This window comes from Triticum aestivum, chromosome 2B (assembly GCF_018294505.1).
Source record: "Triticum aestivum cultivar Chinese Spring chromosome 2B, IWGSC CS RefSeq v2.1, whole genome shotgun sequence".
Classification (NCBI taxonomy): Eukaryota; Viridiplantae; Streptophyta; class Magnoliopsida; order Poales; family Poaceae; genus Triticum; species Triticum aestivum.
The window spans coordinates 192420518-192439959 of record NC_057798.1 but is presented as its reverse complement, the minus strand read 5'-3'; the positions used below and the strand labels follow the sequence as shown (position 1 = coordinate 192439959).

At 44.1% G+C, this 19442-nt stretch overlaps 2 protein-coding genes across 26 annotated transcripts; both read right to left on the bottom strand.

The window, feature by feature from the left end:
- Positions 1–5096: 5096 nt before the first annotated feature.
- Positions 5097–10746, bottom strand: LOC123044293 (uncharacterized). 25 transcript variants are annotated; one of them, XR_006419943.1, is made up of 9 exons: positions 10255–10728; positions 10070–10142; positions 8960–9958; positions 8030–8126; positions 7695–7793; positions 7377–7610; positions 7099–7292; positions 5712–6132; positions 5097–5481 (listed from the first exon to the last, which is right to left on the bottom strand). XR_006419943.1 is itself a non-coding variant. In XM_044466998.1 (6 exons), exons 3-6 carry the CDS (start codon positions 9888–9890, stop codon positions 8037–8039), a joined length of 534 nt encoding a protein of 177 aa, XP_044322933.1. In that variant the 5' UTR covers positions 9891–9958; positions 10070–10142; positions 10255–10746; the 3' UTR covers positions 8030–8036. The 25 variants fall into 25 exon arrangements, 1 of the variants encoding a protein (XP_044322933.1); XR_006419955.1 differs by lacking the exons at positions 5097–5481; positions 5712–6132 and having other exon boundaries at positions 6936–7292; positions 8960–9144; positions 9233–9340; positions 9594–9958; positions 10255–10725; XR_006419948.1 differs by lacking the exons at positions 5097–5481; positions 5712–6132 and having other exon boundaries at positions 8960–9144; positions 9233–9449; positions 9594–9958; positions 10255–10725.
- A 1764-nt stretch (positions 10747–12510) lies between these two features.
- On the bottom strand, positions 12511–17384 carry LOC123044292 (putative anthocyanidin reductase). Its single transcript, XM_044466997.1, has 5 exons — positions 16977–17384; positions 16726–16895; positions 13504–13716; positions 13015–13397; positions 12511–12922 (listed from the first exon to the last, which is right to left on the bottom strand). Exons 1-5 carry the CDS (start codon positions 17080–17082, stop codon positions 12790–12792), a joined length of 1005 nt encoding a protein of 334 aa, XP_044322932.1. The 5' UTR covers positions 17083–17384; the 3' UTR covers positions 12511–12789.
- Between the last annotated feature and the right edge of the window lie 2058 nt (positions 17385–19442).

The window sequence follows — 19442 nt, the reverse complement described above, 5'->3', positions numbered from 1 at the left end:
ACACGTGTCTCCTCTGATCCAAAGAATGAGAAAACCTAGCTAGACTATCAGCTTCACAATTTGCAACCCTACCTTTGAATGTAAATTTGCAATTGACTCCTGCTGCTCGTGTCCCTATATTCCATGAGTGCCTCTTGATATGTTATTGTCAACTTGTTTTGCATATGAAGTAACAACAAAATTTTGTATATGGAGGTCCTCTGCGAGTGATAGTGCCTCATGGCAAGCTATTGCTTCCAGAGGTTGGCGAAGTCACCATAGGAGCCTCATAGTTGATGGATACGTCTTCTCCCACTTAATGAGCATCGCCAGAAAACATAAAATAAATCTAGAAAAAATATGAGCACCAGTGCCAAGTTTAGACTTGAACTTTGGTGGGTTCGTTCCACCTCAAGGAAACTAACCATCTCTGGCACGCTCAGTTCGCAATGAGGAAGTATGTGTCAAAAACCTAAACTTTGAGGGTAAATTATGAAATTCACTCTTTTTTCCTCAAATACGCCAGGAGAATACAACTCAAGGCATAACACGCAAACATGGACGCGAGGCCCGCAATGTGTACTTGCATACATACATTTTAAAATTGAATCCTATTAATCAACAAATATACAACTACTCCTGTCCCTTTTAGAAAGAAGAGTGTAAGTATAAGCGAGCTACTTGCAAATATATCCAGCTCGCACATGAATTGTGTTTTTATTTAAACTGAAAGGTGCGAGTATATTAGACGTGCTTTATTTTCACTATCGAATGGCAGCATGTTGCAAATACAAGCATATGGTTTTTTCAAGTACTATTAACCATCCATCTCTTAACATAATATCAGCAGGCAACTGTATACCGCACCGAGTGAATCACAAAAGCACATTCACGTAAAAGTTTAGCCATAGATCATTAGAGTAACCATTAATCACCCAACATGGATAGAGATTACTTACCACATGGGTGTTGTGTATATGAAGCGGTATATTTGCTTGATGATATAGTAGATCGAGCGTAACTAACGGCAGGACAGAGCTATGTAAGAGCCCGCACTAAATACTGCCACCCCGACAAGAGTGGGTACAACACTCCCAACTATTAATAATGTCCCAGTACTTGTACATGCCTAAATAAATTTTAAAAAGTACATTTAACAGATAATTACATCAACACTATTTTGAGGTTGGGGTGGGGGAGGGTGGCATTGCCCCCTTCCCCCACCCTATTGCTATAATTAAGTACATGTATCTTAATGAGACTACACTAGCCTAGTTTATCTAGACTCATTTGCGATTAACCATTGGTGAGAATGCCATCGAGGCGATGCAGCCTCCAACTTAAACGTCAGCGTCCGTCTTCTCTGCCTGCGTCTCAAAGGCAACCCGGCTCAGTAGAGCCGCTCTATCTGTCTCCACTTCGTCTTTGTTGCTTTGTTCTGGCTTTTCATTAACTTCATCTAAACGGTGCAACTGCAGTAACTTTTGAATGTCCGCATAGGTGCATTTTGAATGCTTGCTTCATAATCTTTCTCATACTGTTTAGGTTCAGCTGCATGCAACAATTCATGTGCGAGCTCAATATATTTGGTAGTAGCTCGCTTATAGGCGTAGTTATGTATTTATGTATTTGTTGACATGCATGTAGGCGAGTACACATTGCGGGCGTCGCGTGCATGTTTTTCAAATGCATGTTTTTTTTCATACCCACACATTTTTTTCAAATTTGTGTGCATTTTTAGAATCATAAAATTTCAAAAGTCGTGAACTTTTTTCAGTTTTGCAGACTCTTTTTCAAATTCTTGAAATTTTATTATGGTTCATGATCTTTTGTCGAGTTTGTAAAATTCTTTCAAATTCATGAACTTTTTAAATCCGTGAAGATTTTTTCCAAATTCCTGAACTTTTTGAATTCGTGAACCTTTTTGGTTCCATAATTTGTTTCTAAATCCAGTAATATTCTTTAAAAAAATACAAGGATTTAAAATATAGAAAACCGAGGAGTTGTTTCCCCCCTAAACCAGCACCTATTGCTTTCCAAAACAAACGAGCAGACTGGACGAATGAGTCAATTGACGCTCTCTGCGTCAAAGGGGTGACCAATCGTACACCCGCGCAACCAATTGGCTGGCCCATCTCTCATTGTACACATAGCTGAGCCGTTTGGGTTTTGTGAACCTTCTAGATGGTTCCTAGAAGTTTCTATCGGTTTCAGGAACCTTCTAGACGGTTCCTAAACCAATCTTTTTTTCGTTTTCCCTTCTTTATTTTTCTCTTGTTTTTACTTTTTGATTTCGAAATATGTTTGAGAATTTCAATTTTCGTTAGATATTTTAAACAATCTTTCCTATTTTTGAAAATTGTTATGAGTTTCAAAAATTGTTTCTACCATAATTTTTCCGCATTTTTTTAAAAAATATTCACAAATTTGGAAAAGTTTTTTTCTTTCCGAGGGAGGCACGGGTTTACTTCTCGTGGAGGCATGGATTTGCTCCGCGAGAGACACATTCACGACTCTTTCGCAAAAGAAGAAAAGTGCTCCTGGTTCGGTTTCTTCGTCCGGTTTTTTTGTGGAAAAAAGTTTGTTAAAACCTACCAACATGGGAACTAGTTTTGAAGATCTCGATGCGAGGAATCCAATGGTAAAACTGATTCGAGATTTGGATGTGTGATTTAAGAAATAAAACTTTTTGAATAAATGGATTTACGAAAAAAAGGGGAAACACCCAGGTTGAGACCGCCACTTGTCACAACGTTGCAAGGTGGGTGACCATTGTAAACAGTGCTTCTTAATTAGTGATTTTGTGTAACGCACCGCTCCTGATGCAAACCCTGTTTGAACTGGGCCGGCCCATCTTGATTTTCCATCTTTGGTTTTTTCCTGGTTTTTTCTTTGGTTGTTTTGTTTCCTTTTTACTTTTTGTGTCCTATCTTTTCTTCTTTATTATTCACTTTTTTATTTGAGTAAATTTTCTTCACACAACTTTTTAAAAGATTGTGAACATTTTTTGTCATCGAATTCAAAATGTTTTTCAACAAATTTAGAAAATCTTCATCGAATTCAAAAACAGTTCATCAAATTCAAAAACAATATATTCGAATTGATGATTTTTTCATCTAGTTCAAGAAATGGTTACCAATTTCAAAAAATGTCATTATAGTAAAAAATGTTCATCAAATTCGAAAAATTGTTCATGCAATTCAGTGAAAATGTTTTTGAATTCAATGTTTTTTCATAAAATTCTTAAAACCTTCATTGAATTCATTTTTTTCATGAAATACAAAATTATGTTCATCAAACAGAACGATGTTCATTTTCAAAAGCGTGGACATTTTTCAAAAGCATGGCCATTATTTGTATCCGTGAATAATTTTTTGCAATCATGAATATTTTTTGAAAGTTAGACTTTTTTGGAAAACCCAAACTGCTTTAAAAAGGCAAAAAATAGAAATGAAAAGAAATAAAAATGACAAAAATCGGGACGATCGCGCTTTCGGCGCCAGTTAGCGTTCGTGGCGCTCACAGCGACTTGTAGCGGGCCGGCCTAATAATCTGCTATTTGAAAGGCGAACGGAAAGAAAAAAATTATCATCCAGATAAATTCTGAGAGCAACGTGACTTGAACTTAGCACAGACACGTTAACTACCGTAGCAAATAACCACTTGGACACACTCGCTTAGTGCTCTATAATCAGGAAATAACCTATTTGACCTTATTACAGTACAACATAAAAGTACACATTATATGTCCGATATTTTTTTTTTGAAAAAAAAGCATAAATTTGAGAAAATAATTTTTAATAATATAGAGAATAACGAATGATTTTAAAAAATCACTCAGTTTGAAAACGTTCATCAATATTTGAAAAAAGTCTGCAAATTAGAAAAAAGTTCATGGATTACAGAAAAAGTTCACCGACTTGATAAAACATGTTCATAAAATTTTGTAAAAAGTTCATCAATTTTTAAGAAAGGTTGGGTGATTTTGAAAAATGTTCATTGAAATTGGAAAAAGTTCATCGATTTTGAAAAAGTTCATTGAATTTGAAAATAAGTTCATCGATTTGAAGAAAAACTTCACGTATTTGCAAGATAGTTCATTGACCCAGGGAGAAGAAAATGGAAAACACAAAAGGAAAAAAGCAAAACGAAAAAAAATGAAAAAAGGAGAAAACTGAAAAGAAAGAATAAAAGGGGAAAAATGTTCTAGTTAGCCAGATCCGGTTGGTTCGCACGGTGGTTGCACCACTCTGTATCGAAGATGGAGGTCGCGGGTTCCAAACGCCACCAGGGTGTGCATTTTTTGCCGACTAATAACATAGAACTATCTGGGCCGCAGGGCGCTGAGGCGCCCTTTACAAAATACACATTAACAGGCAGCTGCAGTGCCAAGTAGGAGGTCGCGGGTATGCCACCAGCGCGTGCATATTTTGCCCATTACAAACACAGAACAAAGAACTATATGGTCCGGCCCAGTGGGGCGCTGCAGGCGCCTATTTGCAAAATACACATTAATAGGCCTGCAGCGCCAAATAGGACTCGTCGGGTCGTTCCGCCCACACAGGTCGGGGAATAGGCACTCCCGAAGACCAGCATGGGATGCTGCAGGCGCTCGTTTACTAAATACACACTAGTAGAGTGCCCGTGCGTTGCTACGGGCTTAAGAAAAAATTACCATCTTGTAATCTTCAAAATTATGTTGAACATATTATAACCTAATAAAAGGGAGGATGAAAATACCATATTGCAATGTTCAATATCTTTTATCATTGATCAGCGAGGAATAACAATAATCGTTCTGTACATGCAAGATACTTAGTAAAGAACTTCTCTGATACATTTTTTTCTTTTACTTCACTGCATGAAATGTATTCGGTACATCGGCATATATCATGCTTGTTCTTTGCACCTATAGTTTTGTTCTACTCACCTATTCCATTCTCCGAAGAATGGTATATGGCTATATCGACTCGAGAATACACTATGGAATCCCTGTGTCAATGTTAAATAATCATGTAAAAAGGAAAGAGAATAGAAGTAAAAGTGAGTCTAATGATCAGGTAGTATTATGGCAACTACCTCGCTGATCAGGTAGAAGCTTTCCAGACAGCTTATCCTTGAAGGTATCAAGTCGTGCATCAAGCATTACTATGTTTCCTTATAAGTTGAAGTGAAGAAATTATAAGCAAGAGTACTAACGACCAACAGTGGCGAGCCTCTTGCTCTTGCAAGAATGTTTATTGAACAATTAGTTGCATATGCGGCTCAGGTGGAAGATGAATGCCCCTCACGCAATGTTGCCGTTGCGCGAAGTGGTAAATTCCCCTCTCCTCCACACCCTTCCCTTCCTCCATTTTTTCCGTGGCTATGTCATGTTGCTCGGCCTCCAGAAAACTTGGTTGCGCAAGTCTTGGGCACTTTTTGACCCGGGACCCACCAATCCGCCACATCTTATAGTGATGGTGCTCCACTCTCATGGCGATGGCAGTGACTTCACTGTTTCTAAGACAATAATAACTCTGTTTCATGAGCAACTAAATTTCAAGACATTTAGGAGCTCTGCTCGACCTTTGTAAGAAATGTACCACAATATTTGCTATAATGATATTACTACATCTATGTTTTCAGAAGTACAATCAAAATCAAAATTAACAAACAACAGCTTGGTCATTAATTAGACAATCAATGCTCTTGTAAGATTGCAGGTTCGGTTAAGCCACTACTTAACTCACCATGAAACAGTCATGTTTTCCTTTCCTCTTTGAAGTACCAAAGTTGCAGCTTCTATTTTACGCATTGGTTGTCGCTGCAGTAGCAGCAGCACCACCAACAAATTAGAAGAGGTGCGGTGGCATTACTGAACTGAAGTCAAACAGTACACGACATACACATTAGATGGGTCAGTGCAAATTCACCTCCCACCATACATGCTTCTTTTTCTCTTCCAGACACAGTAGCGGTGGCAACTGGCAAGCACATACACATACACCAACAGCGGCAGCAAATACGCACATGTATCTATAGTGATGTCCCTTCTGGTTTCCTTTTCTCTTCCAGACACAGCAGTGGTAGCAAGCACATATGCACACATCAGCAGATAACGAATGTTTCTACTACACAATATCTAATGTGACTTGTTGCTCTTTGTCTCTCCTATAACATTGAAAGTTTTTAAATCAAAGCTTATGCAAGAAAACAATGTAAAGATCATTTCGAAAATCAAAGGCATACACTGAAAATATATATTTAAGATGATCCTTCAAACCAGGTAGTAGGGGTGTAAATCCGAAGGGCAAATAAAAGAGTTCTACCATCGGCAATTCATGCACCTCTAAAAAATGTATTCAAATGAACATGCCCTACATGATATTGCACTGCGAATATAGGAAGATAGAGGGCAGACATGAGAGCATTATCACCCTTTAATTCAAGGCCACCCTTTGTCTAATTAAGTTGCTACGTGTCTGCATAAATATTCATCGTTTATAAAACTATGGAAAAGCAAACCTTTGACTTACCAATGTAAATGCCGCAATGTGAGCTAGCACTTTATAAATTTGTTTGCCGAGATCCAAAACGCCGTACACATTAAACAATATGTCTAAAATCCTTCGAATATATACCCACTTTATAAAAATAATAATAATGATATGGCAGCGACCAAACATCAGTCATTTTGACGCGTGTTTGCACCGGCTGAATATTACATGCACCATATTGTGCTCCCCACTTTGTCCCCTCCTCCGACTCTTGTGACCCCCTCCAACGCCAACCTATCCTCCACCCCGCGCACCGCCACACGCGTTGCCCCACCCCACCCTGCCCATGCATGTTAGAAATTTAATCTCGCAATCTTAAATACTACTCCATTGCGAGATTAAATACTACGGTGGCCTAAAATGACTTCATTATGACCATTTCTTGTTTAAAAATTGATATATCAACCATCTAAGAAGATCAACACATAATACTGTATGCATCTGTTTGAGCTAGTGATGCAGCTCAGCAAATAGATTGCATATGTCTGCTGCTTTTGTTTCACTGTGCATATTTTTTATGTGCAAAACCAATTTATCTGTATCTCAAAGACCGATTTTCACTGTACATTTCGGAACTTACCACAAATCGCAGGTCGAATACGTGGCGCCACCTGAACATCTGCAGGAACCATACATTCAACATTCCTTGTAAACGATCATCCACCACACGCAGATCCACCCGATTCTTGTTAACTGGCCATTCAGCCTGAACTCCTTCACAAAGTCTTCTCCCTCAGGATTATAAGATTTGGATAAGTATGCTTGAACCACTTCCTGCTAGTGTAAGTAACATTGATTTGAACAAACCCAATGAGCCGTTGCCAACAAATATCTGACTCTAGTACATTTTTTACTTACTTTGCAACATCCGTTGATGTGAATGATAGAATTTTGTGGTAGAAACTAAGCACGTCCCTTGGGTTCGGCTCATCAAGCCTCAATCCAGCTTGCCTATGGAACTTATCTCCCATATCACCTTTAACTATGTTCTTGACCGTATCCACTTGCAACTTCAGGTTCTTCCCATGCGGCCTGATACAACCCTTGAACACCTACGCCGTACTCCATTCTGTGAAGGTATGCCATCGCCGGCTGCATGAACACCAGGACCAAACCATCTTGGAGAAATGCTTGCACTTCCAATCGTACAAAAAATTATTTGGACAATAGTTTGACCTGCTTGTCCTGGAGCATTGCCACTCGCATGTTATGGTGGATCTGTAGTCACCTCGTCATGCCGACGAGTACTCAGACCGTCAGACCATTTAGATTCATCTCCAGAAAAAAAAACTCTTTTAGTAATGCATAGCACATTCCAATCTAAAAACTAAATTACGAACTCTGCGTTTTCGGCTAATTCAATACTCCCCATAATGTTCTCCCCCCCCCCCCCCCCATCCCAACTTCATGAATTACTTGATGACCAGCATCAACAAAAATATTGTGTCTACAACTCTACATTCATTAGTTTAGATTTCAGTCTGAACCTGGAACAGTATGAATCTGCATACCTTCTCATCATCCCAGGAACCCTCCGTTCCAGCAATCACCACGGCATCCATAGCATAGATCTGATGGGTTTGTGACTGTATTTATGACATTTTTACGCTGAAAAAACACAATAATACGGGTCAGAGTATAAGAAAATTACAGTACATGGAAGCACGTCAACTTCTGATACTATTTCAGTTCAATTTTACTAAGGTAGAAATAAAACTGACATAGTTATCCACGAACTTTTGTAGTTCAAACTGAGCCTTAGCATCACCACATGTATAGAAAAAGTCACATCAATAGTTCTTTTCATGAAGGATCTGGTAATTTTGAAAAAAGGAGCATTACCATCAAAATATAACATAGTTGGCTTTAAATCAGGAAATGTCCTTTGTGCAAGAACTTCTAGGAATAAATCCTAGCATGCAAGCTTCCACATAATGTGCTTATAGATTCAGACAATTTACCACTGTCATCATCATCGTTATCTAATGCAGTTTTCCCAAGTAAGAAAGTTACCATTTCTTCCATAGCTTCTGCAAACTCTGTGTACATTTGATCACAATGAATTATGAGTGTACTATTACACGAGCACATGCTCTTTATTAGAAGTGACTTGGGCACCGTTATTTTGTTAAAAAAACTATATCAAAGAAAATGTTAGAGCACACCATATAGGATGTTTGCTTACAGGATCGATACGTCGTTATGTGCTTAAGTTCCTAATATTTATAACAAGTAGGAAAAACTCCCAGCCAAACGATGTACTCATGACAGAAACAACACACTTTTTTGGCATTTGCTAAATAACCAGGGGAGTACATACAAAACATAAGATGTCTTGGAGCTTCAAGGTCCAACAGTATATATATTGCCTTTTGCTTACAGGATCAAAGGAGAATGTAGCACAGGACAACAATGTAACTGCATGAGAAAGAACTTAGTACCCGCTCACAAATTGCAAATTTCTGAAACTTCTCACAAATCACAATAGTTTGCATGGGATCTCCAATGCGTGGGTAATGAAACCACGAGGTTACTATTCCAAACTTCTCTACCTTCACTTTATGATTACATGCTTGATCAACTAAGAGATGATTTTGAATTAGCTTGTGCTATTTCCTCGAGAATCCTTTTGTGCAAATGGAATAAATCATCAATCATATCAGAAAGAGAAAAAACAAGAAACGAGATTATTTCAATGGCGAGCAAAGCTTTACTTGGTCCAAGAAGTGGTGGTTGCCGACCTCCTCCCTGAAGTCGAGCACCGCCATGACGTCGCCTACGGTGAGCATGTCAGCGCCGGCGTCCCGGAGAAGCGGGCTCTCCTTCCACATGGACACAACAACACCAGTTACATAAGAGGCCAACCAGGTGAATGACCCTGCAGCGCTACTCTTGACGGCGAGATCTGTCTGGCACTTCCAATGATAGTAACTGAACCAACTAAATAAAAATTAATTACCATGCCCACTGCTGCCTAAATCTCAAGTACTATTCTTGGAGTATTGCAGGAGTAAGAGCGGCATGATTTAAACGTGTGGGCATACAGTACGTTGGGTGCCGGAATTGATACAGAACCTGTTGGTGGCGTCGATGAATCCTAATGTGACGAGGAAATTCATGGCAAGGTGGTTCATGTCCTGCTTGCGGATCTTGACATTGCAGCTTCCGCTCCCATTCGTCAAATTAGGATTGAGAGGACCTGGACGTGGGCGAGGAAGGCTGTCATCGAAGGGGCGCGCAGCCCACGGCGGCGAGCTCCAAGACGCGGCCATGGCGGCACCTGCAGAGAGGAGCAGTTCAGAGGAGAGAGAGAGGTAGGGGAAAAGAAGAGAAGGGAGAGAGGGAGGCACGGCGGCGTGATCCAGCTGGCATCACTGCACGATCAGGCTAATTGGCACTAATCACTGTGACCTGAGACGAGTCAACCAGCCACCGCCGTTCTGCATAGAGAAGAGAATTTGTCAATAGATTGCTTATTTGATCTTCTCTGCTTGTGATTAATCAAAAGATTCAATTATTGATTGTTTTATCCTAAACGTCCTTGCACTTACGAGAATTGCTTCATCGGAGCATGTGGGCGTGGTGAGATAAAAGGATTGCTGAAGCATCAACGGAATGAAATTCCTGGATCAAAGAAGAGAAATCTTCAATCGAGAATGCATCAACCGATCATGCAAAGGGGAGAAGAAGGTACCATGACTTCAATTTTTCTTGCACTGAATCAAGCGGCAACTACCTCTGCTTTTCATCAACATCTCCAGCGGCGCCCGCGTTCATGTGCCTGCTCCCTCCTCCACGGGACGCAACGGCTTGAGCGAACACGGCGACGCGGATGAGCGGCTTGGGCTGGACGAGGCAGTGCCGCGAACCGACCTTGCACGCGCACGGCTGCCTGGCTATCCCTGTCCAGCACCGGCGTCTCCCGGTAGGCGGCGTGTGCCGAGGTGTCCCCGGCCTCTAACAGGAGCGATGCGCAGTTCAGAGGAGAGAGAGAAGGTAGGGGGAAAGAAGAGAAGGGAGAGAGGGAGGCATGGCGGCGTGATCCAGCTGGCTGCTCCCGGCGAGGTCAACAAAGCGCTCGGGCGATGTCAGACGGGAACACGCAACGGCGGCGGAGGATAGGGCTAGGAACCCTAGTCAGGGTGAGGGAGTCGTGGGTGGCGATGGATTGTTTCTGTGGGCGGTGTGTGAGCGGACCGATCGTGGGGAGGTGAAAAAACCATACAAAAAAAACCAAAGAAACATGGCGGTGGGAGGTGGGACGAAAAAAAACCGGGACGAAAAAAACCCTGAAAGCGAGACTACCAACTGCTCCATTAGGAATAGAGATTAAGGACGCCTGTAGCGCCAAATAGGATTCGCTGGGTCCCCTCCCCTCCCTCCCAAAGGTTGGGGAATAGGCACTCTCGAAGACATGAGCCCACAAACTCCCGCACCTTGCAATGAAGAAAACCTCAGAGACATGAGCCCACTTGAAATGTAGGCCTTATATATTCACACCCAATAGACCAACACAACCCCTAAAAAAACCAATTGGCCAACACTAAATTTTTAACATGAGATATTACACGCGCGGATTTCACCTAAGAGCAACTAATTGAGGAGTAATTCTTTGGGAGCCCTTCCAAGGGTCACTTGGGTTGGGCTGGGAGTGCGTCACTTGACGATCTCAGCCGCCGCCCCTGTGTCGCACTCTAGGCGGTAGATCCGGATTTTTTTTATTTTTCTATACATATTTTCGGCTTTTATATGATTTTTTCGGCTTTTCTATTTTTCCTGGCTTTTCTTAGGATTTGAACCAAAAAAATAAACAAAAAGTTGTGAGAGAAACATGTTTTTTTAGTTCCGCAAAAGGCACAGATTTATTTCTAGCAGAGACACGAATTTGCTTCCGCGAGAGGCACGATCATGCCTCCCGAGAAGGAAAAAAACATGCTTTCTATTTTTCGTCCCGCGAGAGACACAGATTTGCTTCTACAAAAGGCATGGTCGTGCCTCTCGAAAAGAGGAAAAAACAAAAAAAACATTTCATGATAGGCACAGATTTACTTCTCACGCAGGCATGTATTTGCTTGCGCGAGAGGAATGGTTGTGCCTCTCGAAAAGGAAAGAAAACACATTTTCTATTTTCTTGTTCCTTGAGAGGCACAGTTGTGTGTCTTGAAAAGGGAAAAAACACATGCCTCTTCGGAAGGAAAAAAAAGTGTTCCCGGTTTTGTTTTTTTGTCTAATTTTTTCATATAAAAAGTTTATCAAATCTTTCAATATGAGATCTAATTTTGAAGACCTCGACGTGAGAATTCCAACGATGAAAACTGTTCGAGATTTGGACGAACAGTTTAAGAGATAAAACATTTAGAATAAACGAATCTACGAAAAAAAAAGGAAAACTCCTGGGCTGCGACAAGTAGCGCATATGAATCACGTCACTTGTCGCGACCTGACAAGATGGGAATGATCTTTGCATGGAGTACTCCTCAATTTATGATTTACTTTCCAAACTACTAAAACACACAATATATGATACTACATCTTTTCTGGTTTATAAGGCTTATTATGCGGTTGACAAATAGATTGAAGTAATAAAAGTTATACTCCCTCCGTTCCTAAATATATGTTTTTTTAGACATTTCAAATGGACTACAACATACGGATGTATGTAGACTTATTTTAGAGCATAGATTCACTCGTTTTGCTTCGTATGTAGTCACTTGTTGGAATCTTTAAAAAGACTTATATTTTGAAACGGAGGGAGTATATCATAAGAAACTATCATTAGAAACTTCAAATCCTGTACTTTCTAATGGTACGATTTTTGTACTATACAACTCATTTTGTATTTATCAAATTATAGATCTAGGGACATGCATAAGACTAGGGATGTCAACCAGATCCCGTTTAATCCCGTTTAAAGTCCACTTATGATATGATAGTTCAAAGAAGTTTTTTGTTTGTTTGAGGAGAATGAACTATCAAGCTATCAAAAACTAACTAAACGGAATTGCGAACGTTATTTATTTGCCACTTACATCCCTATATAAGACTTATAAACGAAAAAAGGAGGCAGTACATTGCAACTGGCGAGAAGACACAAACTAATAACAAAGGGGACACATTACACAATGAACAACCGGAAAAAAGAAGACCACAACGAATTCATGTGGGCTGGCTATCGTGAATGTGTGGGCTGCCGCATTCAAATCCAAAGTTTGGTTTTCCCTGGGGTTTTTTTTCCGACGGTACATGGTTTTTTTTTCGACGGTATCACACATCAGAGCTCTCCCATCCTCTTGGCGCATTCCACGCTGCAGTCCAGCGTCTCCTCCACACCATACTTGAACCTGAATCCCAGATCCACAAGCTTGGTCGAATCACCCTTCACCCTCACGCCCTCTCCTGCCACCCTACAACACCACAGAAAACACAAGCGCAAATTGACCAACCAAGCAACAGACAATAATATTCGAGAACATACGAAAGGCGATCGATTGCATACTTCTTGAGCAATATCTTGTGCTCCGGGTACTTGGCGGCGAAACGGGCGACGTAGTCCTCCATGTTGGGGTACCCGACGGCGCAGAGGAAGCGGCCGGCCATGGACGGCTGGTCCATGCAGAAGAGGTGCGCCTCGCAGACATCGTCGATGTGCACCAGCGGCACGGACCCGCAGAGCGCCTGCATGAACTTGAGGGAGTTGTGGTGGATCTCGTTGCCGGTGAGCGGCGCCACCACCACGGGGATGCTGCTCCAGAGGATGGGCTGGATGGTGTCGCCGCCGACGAGCCCGCACGCGAGGGTGACCACCTCGAACGCCCTGCCCTCCGACTCGTTGTACCTCAGCAGCTCCTCCTCCGACAGCCGCTTGGACGACACGTACGCCTGCGTGCGCGCCCGCGAACGCGTCGCCGTCAGTTGGTTGGCACAGGTCTCTCATATGCCAGGATTGGCTATCCGACAGTAGCAAAAATGTATATATATTGCTTACGTCGAGGTGGACGTTGCTGTAGCCGTAGGAGAGGTTGAGCGGCGACCAGCAGGACTCGTTCATGGCGTCCTTGTACCCGTCGCCGTCCTCCTTGAGCGGCGAGGCGGCCGTGACAGAGGCCGTGTGGATGACACGCTTCACCGTCTTGGACCTCTCGCACTGCTGCAGGATGATGCGCGTCGCGTCCACGATCGCTTCCGTTATGTTCTTGTACTGCATGCATATTAACGAGGAACACTTTCATTGTTAACTTATACTCCCTCCGTCCGGAAATACTTGTCACAAAAATGCATAAAAATGGATGTATCTATAACTAAAATGTGTCTAGATGCATCCATTCCTCCGACAAGTATTTCCGAACGGAGGGAGTATATGTAGGGTCATATTTTTTGATTGGCAATAGGATGTCAATAAGATTTTGAGGGGATACATGGTTAGAGGAGACGCCACTAGCCAAACAGTACCCCATTCTATATAATATTATGCAACGTAAAGAGGATTACTTGGGCACAGTATTTCAATCGATACCCTTGAATGTTCAGTTCAGACGATCGTTAGTTGGGGAGCGTTGAAATTCCTGGATGCACTTGGTACGGAGATTGATAGATGTTCAATTATCCGACCAACTAGATTCGTTCCACTGGAAGTTGGCCAAAAACGGAGTGTTTACGGTAAAATCTTTTTATATGGATCTAATTAATTTTGGCCCAATCCCAAGGTCGATACATATTTGGAAGGTTAAGGTTCCCTTGCGTATTAAATTTTTTATGCGGTTTGTCCACAAGCAAATGATCCCCATCAAAGATAATTTACCAAAGCGACGATGGGTAAGCAGTACATGATGTTGTTTTTATGATCATGATGAAACAATACAACACTTATTCATAGATTGTCCTCGCGCAAAATTACTTTGGGAACGATTCATATAGCCTTTAACATTACTCCTCCAGTTAGCATTGAATCGTTGTTTGGGACGTGGTTAACCGAGGTTGATCATATTACTACGTCTCGTATTTGAATTGGAATATTTGCGCTTATTTGGGTTATATAGAATTGCAAGAACGATATGATTTTTAACAGACAACATATTTTAACTTTCTTGCATGTCATTTTCAGAGCTACAACATGGATCCGTACGTGGTCCTTACTCACTCCTACGGACTCCAGGGAGCCATTAATTACTGGGTGCAACCAGTGGGAGATGATAGCACGGGCTATATTCAACCGGTTTGGATGGCGGTCGCATAACATGACATGAGTCTAGGAAGCTTGTCCTTTATGCTGTCATACCGGTTGTGATATTGAGCATTTCTAAAAAAAATTCTGTTTGCTCCGCTTGCGAGCTGTAAACTTTTATGACTGTGTGCTACTTTAAGACTTTTCAATAAGATGGTTGCATGCATCGTTCAGCTGCAAACGCCGGGGGCAAGCCTCTTTTTTCAAAAAAAAAATGTATAAACAGATATACAACTATTGTACTGTGCTAAAAAAAAGTTATATGTAAAAAAGGTGTTACTATTTCAGTAAAATTGATGTATTAACCCCACAACAGTCCCAAATTGACTAGCCTTTAGTATGTGACATATAAAGTATGATTGGTTCGATGTCAGAAGTTGGCGTGTCAATATTTTGCAGATGCCAAATGTTGGCTAGGAATTGGTTAGCTACCTAATTTTCTTGCCAACCTACAAAAATTATCAACTTTTGGCAACTTTTGTTTTTTGCAAAATGCTAGTTTGCCGAATATTGACAATTTCAAATGTGTCATCAAACCAATTATGGTCACACCACACAGTGAACCGCTGGTCGGCACGGTCGCAATCTGGGGCAGCTAGAGTATCTTGTCAAACGCACGCACGAAGAAGAGTCCAACACATGGAGCGCCGGAATTCCAACCACGTCCCAATCAAACTACCCCAGCACTCGACTACGCAGTTTCTAGATAGACATCTAGTTCTAGCAACAGCCGAGGTCGCCACGTGTTCTTAGTTTTTCTAATCAGGGTATATTATCCCGTGCAAAGCTACGGTCGTCTGTTCGGCTAGAGCCATCGAGTGGGAGGAACTGTTCTCTCCAGAAAAAGCCCACTCCAACCGTAGTGCAGAAATGGAGGAGACCACCGAGCGAGTGGGCGGTTGTTAATGTGGGCCGGTGGATGGGGATGTTTTTTTCGCCCCATGCATGGTGATCATGCGGTTGTGGCTACAGCCGGGATCTCCCCGCCGCTGATGTAACCCGTGTTATGGCGGGCGATCCCGTCGCGTCCATAGACGGAATTAAGAACTGCCGATCGAGGTACAAGACAACATAGAAAGTCAGCGCGAGGCCACCACCGTCTACGATAAGCAGACAGGGGACAGCCCGCGAATTAAGAACTGCGCACGCCATCACTCGCCGGCTATATATCTGCACTTCAATCAATTTCGTGGTGGAAGTTGGAGTCGATCGCATCGGTACATAGCCGGACTGCCGGAGTAATAGGTAGTTTATATTCTAGTAGTACAAGAAAAATATGCACCGATGTACTAGCTCCTCCGCAGTGGTCCTCGTCTCCGGTGGCCCTAGGGCCATGGAGGCGCGGTGGATCCTGGCAAGGGCCGGCGGGAGGGCTTCGTTTTTAGTCGTTTTTTTCAATCTTGTTAGGATTTGTGTCCTACTCAGGAAGACGAGACGGCGGCGGCTCCCTGAAGATGGAATAAAGGTCTCCCCGTCTAGCCCCCGTTCCGGCGGTGCGTCTAGCGTCGTTGGTGGGCGTGTGGAGGTGTGTCTCCGGCAGATCTATCTTTGGTGGATTTGCTTGGATCTCCTCGTTGTTTGTCTACGTTCGTGTGCCTTCGATTTGGATCCTTTTGATCTACGTTATTTTTCATCGGCGGCGGTTGCTATTCTGGGGTGCTGGTCCTATGGGGCCTTAGCACGACGACTTCCTGACTGTCTACTACAACAAGTTGTGTCCGGCTCCGGCGATGGAGGGGCGACGACGGCGGCGCGCCTTCGGCTCGCTTCGGTGCTTGTAGTCGTCGCTAGGTGGTCTATGATTCTGGATGTAATTTTTATTTCTGGTATTCATTGTACTGCCATGATTGAAGATGAATAGATTGGAAGTTTTTCCGAAAAAAAAAAGAGAAAGTATTCAGGTACAGGCCGATGGAGCTGTGAGCTCGATCGAGAGGCGGGTGACCAGCCAGATCGAGCGCAGGTTTGTCGATGGTCTTGCGTTACCTTGGTGCTGCTGGCGTCGTGCAGCAGCGGGGTGGCGACGAGGAAGACGAAGTCGCAGCCCTGGATGGCCGGCTCGAAGGTGGCGGCGTCGTAGATGTCCGCCTCGAACAGCACCAGCCGCTCCGCCGCGCCGGGGAGTGACCTCAGCAGCCCAGTCTTCTTCTCATCCCCTGCCACGCACGCATCACCAACGGATCGTATGATCACCGGTTGCAGCCACAAGGAGTCGACGAGAGAGCAGGTGAACTTACGGAGGGATCTCAAGGTGGCGTGGACGACGCAGCCTCGCTGCAGAAGCTTCCGGACGAGCCAGGCCGCGATGTAGCCGGCGGCCCCGGTGACGCACACCCTGCTCATCTCCCTCAGATCACTGGCTTCCCGACCTCCCGTGTTCTCTTCTCCTCTCCGGTCGGTCAAGGGAATCAGCTCAACTGACTGTGTCGTCCATGGCCCTCTCTGGCAGCCGCTTTAAGTAGGTTCACGCCGGCCCGAGACTTCCGTTTTCTCTGCTGGAAACGCGCGTCGCGACGCGATGGTTTCGGAGGGCGACTGCCCACCCGCTCCGCTCTGCTCTAGCTAACAGACAGATTGTAGTAGTATAAGAATAGCTATTTTCGGATGATGTGTACTACGAGGCACACCGGCGGGTTGCCGAGGTCCAAGGCTTTGTAAAGATCGAACAGCAGTTTCTCTCAACTATATATGCATGTGACGAGATCATGTATGTAAATGCAAGCACATCAGCAATGGTGTCAGCGCGGAGCAAGGTTGTGTCGTTGCTCCATATATCCCGTGATCAAAACTAGCAACCGTGGTGCCTTTTAAGGGCCTCTACAACATGACTTGTCAAATCCGACCCTCAAATGCCCACGGCGGACACCAAAGACGTGTTTGGTTTCCTGGGTAGCTTTTGGCTGCATGGCAGGGGGATGCTGGGTGAGTGTGGCTTGGTTGAGCCGATGCAAGATTGGCCGAGATAGTGTTTGGTGAAACTTGTATGATATGACTGTACGATGTGTAGGTTCTTCCAAATGTAGCTGAAATCAGGGAGGAAAGGGGATCAAGCAGTAGTATTGGGCGATGGGATCCGGGCTTGATGAGGCCGGCGGCGGTGCTCGACGAGGGAGAACCAGGCCGACGGCTGCGCTCGACGGGGAGAATGAGGCCGGCGGCGGCACTCGACGAGGCCGGCGGTTGCGCTTGACAAGGGCGTGGCGGCGCTGCTCGACTAGGCCGGGGGCTGAGCTTGACGAGGCCCTGGCGGCGTCGCTTGACGAGGGCGCGGCGGCGGCTACGGCACTTGACGAGGGCGCGGCGGCGGCGGCGCTTGAAGAGGCCACGATGACTACTTGACGAGGGCGGCTACAGTCTTTGGTCAGAAGTGAACGAAAGGGAGCAGAAAAGCCAAGAAACACGCCTGCACGCGAGCTACGCTCAATCCCTGCGTTTCCCATAGCCTGGCTGAGAGGCCCTTTTTGCATCCACCGGGCCAGGTTGAAAAGCCCATGCAGGGTACCAAACAACGAAAATTTACATGATGAATGTGAGCCACATGCAGCGCAGGGAACCAAACACCCCTAAGAGATTTAACCTCAAATTGGCTTTCTCACAACCAGACACCTCAGATCCATCCTAACTCATGGAACTACCTCGATGCATTACACACATCGCCTAGCTACTACATTTCTAATAGTGCCATCGGACTACCAAAATTTGGCATGATCCAGCCCCAGAGGATCCGAGCGCCCATTGAGCCGACACTATGGAGTCTCGCCGGACAGATCTTGCCGTCGGCCGGATGCTGTCCTCTCGGGAGCGGTGGAGTGCAATGCGGACGGCCATCGCCTCCTCGAACCCGCATGGGATGACACCTCAGTCGACGGTCGAAGTCAGATCCGCTGCCTTCATGCCGGAGACGACCGAAGATTGTCGGAGTTAAGCTTGGGTGGTGGAGGGAAGTGAAGTGAAGTGGCTAGGGTTTGGTTCAACAAGCGAATGAGAAGGAATATATATGGGGTCAGGTGGGCCAGCGTGGGCCCGGTCCGACGTGGCGGACGCGCCCGAGCGCCCCCATATCGACCCCATATTTGAGCTGAATATGAGGAATGTCGATCAGCTCGTGCCCTTGAGGACCGTTTGAAGCGCCCGTCTGGGTCGAAATTTCATGATAGGACAGTGACTAGATGTTCGCCCAGGCATTTATGGAGGGTTTATGGTGCCCGGCTGTAGATGCTTTAAGAGTGGTGTCGTGGCGTCATCAATGGCTATATTAGTTGTCTTTGTAAAATCATTCAGTCTCGGTTCTTTTACAGCTTATAACAGGTTAACAGTGAAATTATGCTAGAAACGTAAAAGAACTCGCTGTGGGCTAGGCTTAATTTATTTTCATCCCACTTCGTTCACAGTGACGTGGGAGGAGGGTGCACATATTTTGATGCGTCGGCCTCCTTCTGATGGTAATTCATCAGCATGGGTAGATGCGGTGGAGCGACCTATGAAGCTGGCGACGGTGGTTGCTCGGTGGCATGACTTGGCCATTTGACTTTGTGTCGAAGGCTACCCATGCCTTCCGCCCTTGCGACAGATCATGTTCAGTTGGTATCAGGACCGACTCTATGTTTCGAAAGGCCCTAAAACGAACTCGGCGATATAGGCTTCTAAATCCTAAGACCATATATATCTATGTGTGTACGTGATACATAAATAAATAAATATAA

Excerpts from the sequence above, each read along its gene's own strand:
- LOC123044293 (XM_044466998.1), bottom strand. The coding sequence starts at position 9,890 with ATGCCAGCTGGATCACGCCGCC. Across the intron at positions 9,450-9,593 it reads TTCATCGACGCCACCAACAG|TTACTATCATTGGAAGTGCC; the intron begins GTTCTGTATCAA and ends TAGTTGGTTCAG. Across the intron at positions 8,127-9,232 it reads ACCACCACTTCTTGGACCAA|CGTAAAAATGTCATAAATAC; the intron begins GTAAAGCTTTGC and ends GTGTTTTTTCAG.
- LOC123044292 (XM_044466997.1), bottom strand. The coding sequence starts at position 17,082 with ATGAGCAGGGTGTGCGTCACCGGGGCCGCCGGCTACATCGCGGCCTGG. Across the intron at positions 16,896-16,976 it reads CGCCACCTTGAGATCCCTCC|GGGATGAGAAGAAGACTGGG; the intron begins GTAAGTTCACCT and ends CGTGCGTGGCAG. Across the intron at positions 13,717-16,725 it reads ACGACGCCAGCAGCACCAAG|TACAAGAACATAACGGAAGC; the intron begins GTAACGCAAGAC and ends ATATGCATGCAG.